Source organism: Pseudoliparis swirei, chromosome 7, assembly GCF_029220125.1.
Source record: "Pseudoliparis swirei isolate HS2019 ecotype Mariana Trench chromosome 7, NWPU_hadal_v1, whole genome shotgun sequence".
NCBI classification, from domain to species: Eukaryota; Metazoa; Chordata; class Actinopteri; order Perciformes; family Liparidae; genus Pseudoliparis; species Pseudoliparis swirei.
The window spans coordinates 15352742-15364922 of NC_079394.1; the positions used below are offsets into that span (position 1 = coordinate 15352742).

Genomic DNA, 12181 nt, shown 5'->3' on the forward strand with positions numbered 1-12181 from the left:
TGCAGCTTTAACACGTAAAGCTTAGAATTCTATACAACCAGAGGAGTGTTTTAGGACTCTTCATTAATGATTTGACATTTCAGAGCCGGAGGTTGCCGCCTGATAGGGAACTAAATCATGGAGTAGAGGCTGCATCTGTATGCGTGTGCAGGACATCGCTGTTTGTAGAATAGCAATGGAGAAAGAGTCAACTTCACTTACTCCGTAAACGAATCCTTCGTACTGGCAGGAGCCCTGGGATGAGGAGACACACTCCGGACAGCACTTGTTGGCAGGGATCCTCAAGTGCTGACCCTTTAGAAAAGACACACATACACACCTACATGAATACACACACCCACACACACAAATCCCCAGAGAAAAGAGAAGCAGCACGGGTAGAAAACCTGTCGACTACAATCTGCCCATTTCCATATAAAGTAATCGTCATGTGGCCCAATTAGGACAACGTGGGGCCCGGATGATAATGAAAACACGAGGACTCTATCAGGCGTGCAGAACACAGAGGTGTTACAGAACATATAGAGGTTCAACACGGGCATGCACCACCCTGATTGAGGCCGTACGCGGGGTAACAAGAAAATGGGGCCAGGTGAATAGTTCAGGTTCATATACAGGACTGTCTCAGAAAATTAGAATATTGTGATGAAGTTCTTTATTTTCTGCAATGCAATTAAAAAAACAAAAATGTCATGCATTCTGGATTCATTACAAATCAACTGAAATATTGCAAGCCTTTTATTCTTTTAATATTGCTGATTATGGCTTACAGCTTAAGAAAACTCAAATATCCTATCTCTAAATATTAGAATATCATGAAAAAGTATACTAGTAGGGTATTAAACAAATCACTTGAATTGTCTAATTAACTCGAAACACCTGCAAGGGTTTCCTGAGCCTTGACAAACACTCAGCTGTTATAAATCTTTTTTTTTACTTGGTCTGAGGAAATATTAAAATTTTATGAGATAGGATTTTAGAGTTTTCTTAAGCTGTAAGCCATAATCAGCAATATTAAAAGAATAAAAGGCTTGCAATATTTCAGTTGATTTGTAATGAATCCAGAATGCATGACATTTTTGTTTTTTTAATTGCATTACAGAAAATAAAGAACTTCATCACAATATTCTAATTTTCTGAGACAGTCCTGTATATGTGAGTGCAAATTATATAGAATGGAGAAAGAAGGGAGGGGGGTTTAATTTGTAGAAGGTGATAACAACCATTGGTGTCAATCGAAGAAAAAAAGAGAATACAACTGAATTGAGGGGCGACGGATGTGCAGGAGAAGACAAAAATGGCAGAATATAATGTAAATGAGTGAATAACAACTGTTATTCAGCTCCATCGGTCACCGGCAAGCAAACACAATTTTTAAAGATAAACCAGTCGACAGCATATTTGAAATTCATTAATCACAATGGCCACTTTGTGCTAATAAATGAAACACTAAAACCTCAAATTGCTTTCATATATTTAAGCTATTGGGCTCTCTCTCTCTCTTTTTTCTGAGCTTTTTCATCGCTCGTTGTTTGTTCTTTCTAATGTCTGCCGCCTTAAATTGAATTAAAAATGCAACGGCAGTAAGATGAAGAATTTGATCTCATTTCAGATTGCGTCGCCGAAAATGAAGAGAATGACGGTTCAAGCTCGGGGGAGGACAGTCATATTTATTTACTAGGGAGACTTTAAAGTTTTTAGACTCTCGCAGGTTGCGTTAGCCGGAAAATCGTGTGATTTATGGAGACGCTTTCCCGCCTTATTAGAGGATAATGTTAACCCAGACGTGAAGATGTAGTGGACTGACGGAGACGTATCTTCATATGTTATTTGTACCAATTATTTAAAACCTTTTACATTAATTGTTCATGCAGTTTTTCAATCTATGTGACACAAAAGTTTGATACTCTCACGGGTTGCGTTAGCCGGAAAAATCAAAAATCCCGCCGTGTGAACGTGTGAGTTATCGAGCAGCTTTCCCACCTCATTTAAGTAAAATGTTAACCCAGACATGAAGATGTAGTGGACTAATGGTGATATATTACATATTATTTCAAAACTTTTTGTTCATGCAGTTTTTAAATCTATGTGACACAAAGTTTTATTCCCGCTGGTGCAAGTTCTGAACAAGCACTTCAAGTATAATCTACGAAATTTGTTTAGCTTGTTATTTAGGCTGTTTACGTGCCTTCATTAGTTGGTAAATCTCTGACAATTTAGCAAAATTTAACTGAAATTGAAACAGAAAACAATAGCAGGAGGCAAAATTGCTAAACTAAGTATGAATGATCGCATCAGTGAATAAAAAACACGAAGAATTCTTTTATGGCATTGTTGTTTTATGCAATACAAATCTGGTATCTTAGTTTGAGCTGCAGCTGTTAGTCCATTAATCAAGATACAGAAATTGCAGTTTAAAATAAAGCAACTAAACCTGGAAAACCCGACAATCGCAGACATTTGTTTTGTTTTTTAAACGTCAAACATATACAGGACTGTCTCAGAAAATTAGAATATTGTGATAAAGTTCTTTATTTTCTGTAATGCAATTAAAAAAACAAAAATGTCATGCATTCTGGATTCATTACAAATCAACTGAAATATTGCAAGCCTTTTATTCTTTTAATATTGCTGATTATGGCTTACAGCTTAAGAAAACTCTAAAATCCTATCTCATAAAATTTTTATATTTCCTCAGACCAAGTAAAAAAAAGATTTATAACAGCTGAGTGTTTGTCAAGGCTCAGGCAACCCTTGCAGGTGTTTCGAGTTAATTAGACAATTCAAGTGATTTGTTTAATACCCTACTAGTATACTTTTTCATGATATTCTAATATTTAGAGATAGGATATTTGAGTTTTCTTAAGCTGTAAGCCATAATCAGCAATAAATCAGAATAAAAGGCTTGCAATATTTCAGTTGATTTGTAATGAATCCAGAATGCATGACATTTTTGTTTTTTTAATTGCATTACAGAAAATAAAGAACTTCATCACAATATTCTAATTTTCTGAGACAGTCCTGTACATCAGCCATCCTGTGTACACTCTGTGGAAGATGGTTGACGCATACTGTAAAACACTCAATAGTAAGGGGACTCGAAATTAAATTCAGAGGTGGGTTTCACAAAAGTTAATACGGTGAGGAATAACAGGAAACTTAAGCTTCAGATAATAGAATTGGATTTCCAAAAAAAGCACTATAATCAGAGTCAGACAGATGATGAAAAAAATCATAATCTTTCTCTTTTTTTTATCACTATAGGTGAGCGTAAAAGTCACCTTTTAAGAGCTTTGTAAATGTAGGGAGTACACGGCTTGGTGGGCGCATGATAACTAATTTTTAATCAACATTGAATTGCAAGCCAGCAGAGTGGAATTCATAAGACAGTGATTGTTGCCTTAGCTCGGGGTTGGGATTAGATTTGATGACGTCACCGCAGGCTTTGAGGTTTAAATCACATTTAGGAAGAAGCACAGGGAGGAACAGCCGGATGGAGGGAGTGGGAAAGAGCTTGGAAAATATGCCCTTGTCAATTAATTTAAATGAGGCTACAACAAACAAAAATTAATCTCCGAACAGTGGTCATTGTGGCAAATCAAAAAGGTGCACATCTGCAGACTTCGCTGCACAATAGTCTGTAATTTCATTGAATCTTATTGTAAGGGAAACACACAAAAGACGCGTGATTACAAGGGCCTTGGAAGTAAGTCTGAACCTCAAGTGAAACATGTAATGAGGCAGTTAAAATTACAGAAAAAGATCTTGGAATATTTAAAACTTTTCATTTCATTCTGTTTGCTGTGCTATAATAATTTTTTTAATTCTGTGGAAAAATTGCACCTTCTTTGGCAGCCTGGATCTGCTGGTTCAGACCAGCTTTGTCTATTTCCAAAGCTTCCGAGCGGGCCTATGTTTCGCTGCCCTCGCTCCTACAGAGCTTCACCTCCTCAAGCTTCTGATTTTTTTGTCGCTACACCACATCCACGTTGTATGGTAATCTATAGGTCCTCCATTCTGACACTAAGTCAGTGATCGGGACCTATAATAATAGTAATAAATATAAATTGTCATTCATGAACCAACTTCCTTTTTTTTGGCGTGAACAAGTCTTCAAGTCTTGTGTGCTCTGCTGAGCCTCGAGTCTGTTCCTTGAGTCTGTTCCATGAGTCTGTTCCTTGAGTCTGTTCCATGAGTCTGTTCCTTGAGTCTGTTCTGCCTCTACCTGGTTGTCAGGATCTTCTGTACCATACCTGCCATAAATATCATGATACCCGATACAAAACCATAACAACAATATGATACCATAAATACGATACTGGTATATTTATATAACAGTAATAAATAAAACATCTGTATGGTTCACTTTTTACCAACTTTTTCAACACTTAACAAATGGCAGTAATATTAGCATTGATTATACACTATGAGGCCTTTAGTCTATATCTGACCAGATGATACAGAGTTCATCAGGATGAGCCGCTGTAGAGTTTCATAACTTTACAGACTGTCTGCATTGGAGACAAAGAACTTAAACATTTAACTTCTCGCATCTTTTTTTATTTTTATTTTTAAAGCCGAAGACTCAAATTCCGGCACTTAACGCCACTCGCTGTGAGTGCTGCGCAGTGCGTGCAGACAGCTTGACATGGAGCAGCGCGTGCGCTCGGATCGCGCGCTCTTTTAATGAAGTATCGATAAAAAAAAAATGCTAAATCACATCGTTTTTAACTTACAGATAACTTGTTAGTATCGCTACACCGTGCAGCGTGACAGCAGCAGATGTAGCGGGCTAACATTCAAGCTAACCTAAACCACCAAACGCTGAAGACATCTTCACGCTGATTGGCCGAGACGCGACACGTCCCATCAAAGATGTCTTATTGCGAAGATCACCACACCACATTTTCTCCGTGTCCCACTCCAATCTCATAAACGGCCGGCCGGCCGGCCAATTACCCCCCCCCCCCCCCCTACCACAAAACAAAAATTCTTCGGATCTACACGATTCACGTAAGTCACCTATTTTGGTTTCAAAATGGCGAATTTCGGCAAAAGGTGAGGGATTTTCATGTCTGTAACTATATTAGTTAACATTAGCGATGTGAGATAACTATATTAGTTAACGTTAGCTAAAAGAGCTAAATATGTTAGTTATTATTAGCTACCTGAGCTAACTGTATTAGTTAACGTAAGCTACCTGAGCTATTGCACTTCAACCTAAAAGGTTGGAAGCTGATCTTATGAAGCTTAATGATCAGAAACTACTGTGATAAAAGAAAACTTACTTTTTTATTCTGTAATGATCAAATTGCATTTGATCTTGTAACACAGCTCCAGTAACTTGTTTCACAGAGGAGCTGTGGTTCTTTGACTGCTATATATTATATATATATATTCCTCTGAGCTCTGTTGTTGTCCAAAGACGAGCTAACGTTATATAATTACATCAATGTGACTTAACTGTTGCATTAACACACACACAGACACACACACACACACACACACCCCGTCTTTCTGCCCCAAATAGCCGACTCACTGGCACTCCAAATGTGTCAAATCTGCCACTGAAAATAGTCCCCGACAAATTTAGCATTAACCCCTATTTGAGATTTTAAAGGAAATGACTGAGCTTTAAATGAAATGAAAGGTTAAAAAAAGGCCCAAATATCCGTAGTAATTGTCTTTTATTCTCATCAATATCATGCTGACCAGAACCACTTTGTTCCTTTTGAATTTGCCTTCTGTAGTTGGTGAATAATAAAATTAGAAAAGCACCCAAACATCTCCGTCTTACCCTCTGGAAGTCACACTGTGGGTTATGGCAGCGGCTGAGCTGGCAGACGGCCACGTCGCTGTGGCAGCTGCACTCCCGACACGACTCCGGTCTCCACGATGTGTTGTTCTGTCAACACAAAACAACAACAACAAACAAAAAACATTAAATGAATTGCAAAACATTTCAATAAAAATCACTCCCCTGTGGTCCATTATCATATCCGAGCACACCCACACGTCATGTTAATGTTGACAACTGGGCTAAACGACAACATTTAAGACCCCGTTGTGCATATTAATACCACTGGTGAAATGTCCCACTGTCGTTCAGATTTAAAAGGTGAGTTCGGCATGTTTTTATTTACAGACACCGTTAAAGTTTTTCAAATGTTAATGATCTCTCCCGTGTATTGTTACTCGAGGGACTGATTTATGTCGCTCGGTGTCACATGGAGGGACTCGGAGCTCCGGCATGTGAGGGCCGAGTACGGTTTCGCTGCTCGGGGCTTACGGAATGAAATGTAAGAAAATCATTTCACACTTTGAACTCTCGTCCTCCTCCTCTGTACTTGAAGCTGTATCACGCTGATGGATTTTCTGCTGCAGGTGAAGGGAAACCGCTCCAGTGTGGATTATGAGCCCCGGACACAACCACGGCCAACGACACAAAGAATAAAACGCGGAAAAGCTGCATCTTTGTCAATGGCTCAATGATCTTGTACAACCTGTTATAATCTTTTTTTTTTTATTGATAAAAAATTCTAAAACCCCCACCTGCCCCCCTGAAATGTATGTATTGGCTTAATGTAATGTTCTTCAACACTGAATACAGCCTTTAGGTTAAGTTAAGTGAGGATATGTCAAGTGCAATTTTGTATCCAGTCCTATTGATTGAAGAGACAATGTTGTAAATTATGTTATTTATTATTGTTTGTGTGGCAGCTCTTATTGAAAGTTGCCTTAAGGACACTCAAACTGCATTAGCTAAAGTTTAGTTACCTGCTGCATTCGCAATTTAGTAAAATATCTCGTACAACCTGTTATAATGTCGTTTTTAAATTGCTAAAAACCCCACCTGCCCCTCAGAAATTATTGTATTGGCTTAATGTATTGGCTTAATGTTCTTAAACTAACTAAATAAATACAGTCGCACGTTACTCAAACTCAATGGTTAACGTTAATTGGTAAACGTTATCTAATTAGCTATTTACAACATGTGAATTTTTGGCTGCACGGTGGTGTAGTGGATAGCACTGTCGCCTCACAGCAAGAGGGCCGTGGGTTCGATTCCCGGTCGGGCCGGTCCTGTGTGGAGGTTCTCCAGCTTCCTCCCACAGTCCAAAGACATGCAGTCAGGTTAATTGATCTCTAGAATTGCCTGTCGGTGTGAATGTGAGCATGAATGGTTGTCTGTCTCTATATGTGCCCTGAGATGGACTGGCGACCTGTCAGCTGGGATCGGCTCCAGCGACCCTAATGAGGATAAGCGGTATGGATGGATAATGGAACATGTGAATTTAGTCTGGATAAAGAGCAACAAAATTAATTTTCATTCAATACTCCAGCCTGCATATACAGGACTGTCTCAGAAAATTAGAATATTGTGATAAAGTTCTTTATTTTCTGTAATGCAATTAAAAAAACAAAAATGTCATGCATTCTGGATTCATTACAAATCAACTGAAATATTGCAAGCCTTTTATTCTTTTAATATTGCTGATTATGGCTTACAGCTTAAGAAAACTCTAAAATCCTATCTCATAAAATTTTAATATTTCCTCAGACCAAGTTAAAAAAACGATTTATAACAGCTGAGTGTTTGTCAAGGCTCAGGAAACCCTTGCAGGTGTTTCGAGTTAATTAGACAATTCAAGTGATTTGTTTAATACCCTACTAGTATACTTTTTCATGATATTCTAATATTTAGAGATAGGATATTTGAGTTTTCTTAAGCTGTAAGCCATAATCAGCAATATTAAAAGAATAAAAGGCTTGCAATATTTCAGTTGATTTGTAATGAATCCAGAATGCATGACATTTTTGTTTTTTTAATTGCATTACAGAAAATAAAGAACTTCATCACAATATTCTAATTTTCTGAGACAGTCCTGTATATCATATACCTGTATACATCATCTAGCCGGATGATTAATTACCCACTCGTGATGGGAACATCCACGGGCGGCTATTCTCCTGGACGCTTTGTGGTTGGAGGACTGTTAATCGTGGAGGCTTTTACTCCACAGGACACGGGAACTAAAGCAGAACTCTTAATGGACAGGAAACTCCGGTAGACCTCTAATGGTCTCAGTGTACCGGAGGAGGCGGCCGGACGCGTTCAAGTGTGCCGGAGGCTTGACTTACTATTCCTGCATGTGGAACGGAAACGTTTAAGGTAATTCAATCAGGAAAGCCCCAGTAGCAATGGGTACGAATGGCCGTTTGGCCAAGCCCTAGAATGGACTTTACATCGGTGGAAAAACCATCCGCCTGGACGTCCTTGTGTGCATTATTTAGACATGTTTGGCATGAAAAAAGACTAAATGTATGCCATCAACACACATGTAAAATACGCTATAGTCACACCACAACGTTTGTGTTTTGAATGCATCAGATTTAAACAGGGTTCGTACACATGTTGACCAATGGATTTCCATGACTTTTCCATGACTGTAAACCAAATTTCCATGACCAAACATTTTGTGAAATCTTGGTGTATACATGATTATATTTATATAAATGTTTATTATTTTAATCAAACTGTTTAAATGAACATATGAATATACCAACTTTCCATGAATTTCCAAAACTTTTGGGATTACATTTTTTTCAAAGACTTTTACGGGCCTGGAAAATAACCATTTTTAAAATTCCATGACTTTTCCAGGTTTTCCATGACCGTACGAACCATGTTATATTGGGTCAATTTACAGACTTTAAAAAAAGGTAGTTTGAACTCGCTGAACTCAAAACCTCAGTCCACAAACCACCGAGTGACATCATGACGGGATCATCCGGGATATGGTCACACCGTACAGCCCGGCACGTTCGCTCCGCTCGGCAAGAGCCAATCAACTTGTGACTCCTGCACCTCGAGCTAATCACTCGAAATCCAGACTGTTTGCTGTCCTGGCTCCTCAGTGGTGGAATGAGCTCCCCACTGACATCAGGACAGCAGAAAGTCTCTACATCTTCCGCCTGAGACTGAAAACACACCATTTCCGACTATATCTGGATTAAAACATAGATTAGCACTTCAGTGGCACTTAAATAGCTCTTATTGTGTTACTTTTGTAGTTCGACTATGTTGAGGAAATGTTACTTCCTGTATTCTTGTTGTTCTTAGTTTATACTCTAGGTTGAAATGCACTTACTGTAAGTTGCTTTGGATAAAAGCATCTGCTAAATGACATGCAATGTAATGTAATGACGACTGCTTCCACTTCTTACATACATACAGTTTATGTTCCTACAACCTCTGAACGAGTCCTGAACTTTTTACTTTAAATGTCCGTGAAAAACTTAATTCTTATACCTCCTCTTGGTAATTGAGTAGCCTAAAGGTAAGCGTGCAGTAAAATGTGGGCGTGGCTAACAGGTCACGTTGAAAGACAGAAAGGAGAACGCCACCAATGAAAAGGACATCCTGGGAAGGAGATGTGATCCCTGTAATGTGGTTTGAGCTATTAATGTCTACGATTGTTTAAATGCGAGTGTTTGTGCATCTCTGCACAGCAGATGTGTAAAGAGTTTTATGTCTAAGGTCAAACGTGTCACGGGCAACGTCTGCTCGCAACAATAACGTTCCAGTTCAGGGAGAAAGAAAAAGAGGAAGAGGAGGAGCAACCTTCAGAAGTATGATGAGAGCGAGATTGTCAAAGATCTGTCAAACAACAAATAATTCACGTTTAAAATTCTCCTTAAATCATCAGAGAAAAATACATTATTTGTTAGCGCTGCAATGATCAATCAATAAGCTATTAAAAATAGAAAATTGTTACTGCACACTGCTTAATTTTCAATATTTTAACATATATAAGAGCTTAAAAAAAAGGTTTCAGGAGACCTTTTAACGGTGAACCAGCATCTTGGAATAATAAGGGGATCCAGGAGGGTTCCTTGAGGAACTCCTGCAAACATCTGAACAAATTGATGGTCAGAAGCTATGAAAAAAAGGAAAAAAAGGTGATGCTCCGATACAAGGAAGTGCATCCTACAAAATATAGAACCAGATTTATCGCAACCGGCACTCATTCACACTATTTCAGGGAGGGGAATTGCCTCGAATGTAATATTCTGACTACAAAGAGCCATTCCCTTGGTTCGTCACACGGAGCATTCCCCTCTGTCTCGAAAACAGATACTTGCCCCCGGCCTTTTCTGAACTTCTTCCAAAAACTATCCATGGTCGCCGTTAAAGGGCCGGTGTGATACCTACGACCCTGACTATTTCAGCCCGGATCCAGCGAAACAACCAATCTCTCACACTTCCAAGTCAATTCCCTCCAAAGTGGTGATTCTTCTCATCAGATGAGAAAAAAAATTGTAAAGCAAACTCATGAATGGAAAATCCTTCCTGAACATAAGAACTTCAGGCTACTCGGTCATCATTTTTCTTTAGAAAAGAGTGTGAAACTTTGTCAAAAATCTATTTCAGTAAAAAAGCAGGAAGATAGAGTTCAGAAGGGAAGCAAATGAAAACGCTACTAAAGCACCGGAGAAGATTGAAGTACTGATAAACACATATTTTAATGAATTGTGTTTTCACAAAAAAAAGCTCCAGCCCGGAAATCCTTTTTTTCTATATCAGAGACAATCCTGTTTTTCACAGATAAAAAAATAATAATAATGTTATCGCTTCAAAGATAATGACTTTTCAGAACATTTGGCTTTCAAAATGAACAACGTCCAGGTGTCCACTTGAGCCTCTTAGAACCGACGTGGGTCTAAAGTAATTGTTATTTTCACTGCAAAATCAGAACACTCACTGTCCCTTGAGTGCTTTCAAATAATAAACACAATATAATTTAGTCTCAAGTGTATGAGTGTGTGGAAGTGTTAAAGAGGTGGGAGAGCCAGATGACACATTGTGACTTTTTGTGGTTATTTTGTGTCTTTTTGTGGGCATTTTGTGTTCTTTTGCGGTCATTTTGTGCCTTTATGTGGTCTTTTTGTGGTCCTTTTTTGCCTTTTTGTGGTCATTCTGTGTCTTTTTGTGGTCCTTTTTGTGCCTTTTTGTGGTCATTTTGTGTCTTTGTGATCATTTTGTGGTCATTTTGTGTCATTTTGTGTCTTTCTGTGGTCATTTTGTGCCTTTTTGTGGTCATTTTGTGTCTTTGTAATCATTTTGTGTTCATTTTTTGTCTTTGTGTGTCTTTGTGATGTCATTTTGTTTCTTTTTGTGTCTTTTTGGGGTCATTGTGTGTCTCTTTGAGTGATATTTCATTGCCTGTACTCGTTTGGCCTGTTCAGCAATCAGGGGCTGATGGTCCATTTTATTCTCTACTTAATATGCACAGTGCTGCAATTAAACAACAACATTTCTAAAGTATGTTTTATACAGCTAAAATAATCAAATTGACCGCAGTGAACACATATTAATTAGAGATGCACGATCAGGTTTTTTGGTGCCGATCACCGATCACTGAAATCAGTATCTGCCGATCCGATAATACCGATCACCGATCACGGTGTCGATTGAAGCATTCTATTTATTGTGTAGCATTATTGCCTAGGACTATGAGGAAATACATATATAAAGCACCTCAAACATTAAAGAAATTACAGATTTCTTTAAACATTTAGGACTTTTACTTTGAAAAATGTCCTAATTGATACATTAAAATTGTTTGATTGCTATTGTAGGGGATTTCAGATATGTATGGAACACATCTGCATTATTCATTTCCTGGAACTCTTGGGGAAATCTATATACAGGACTTTTTTTAACATACAAAAGTCTGACTTATTTTTATAAACTCTTCCTTGGTACAGTAAAAATGTTTTAATGTTAGCATAATTTAAGCTAAATCTCAGAAACGATCTATAAAGGTACAAAATCAGTTCATTGTTTACTTGTATATGATTTGTCGACATCTTATTTTGATAAACGGATGTTGTTTCACGTGGTTCTTTCCGCTAACTTTGCAAAACCGGATGTTTTCACGTAAATCCTTCCGCTAACTTTAGCAAAACCCGCACGCTCCCGATCGAATGTGTTTACCGTGAGCATCAGTCTATAGGGGCAGACATGTGAGAGTCAGCTGAGTTGACCCAGTGATTCAACTCGGGGGACGGGGACGCCGCTCGGTGGTGAGGATCCCCTCGTGGACCTCTCACTCTGCGGCCCTCGCCGGGCGCATCGTCTCCGCTATGTGCGCGGCGATTGAAACGTCTGATAGTT

The 12181-nt window shown here is 38.5% G+C and overlaps 1 protein-coding gene across 1 annotated transcript in view; it reads right to left on the bottom strand.

Moving 5' to 3' along the window:
• fras1 (Fraser extracellular matrix complex subunit 1) overlaps positions 1–12181 on the bottom strand; it is a 136215-nt gene that overhangs the window by 91645 nt on the left and 32389 nt on the right. Inside the window, exons 3-4 of the mRNA XM_056418623.1 lie at positions 5798–5905; positions 202–294 (exon numbers count right to left, since the gene is read on the bottom strand). Of these exons, the coding sequence (XP_056274598.1) occupies positions 202–294; positions 5798–5905 (201 nt within the window). The remainder of the gene's footprint in view (positions 1–201; positions 295–5797; positions 5906–12181) is intronic.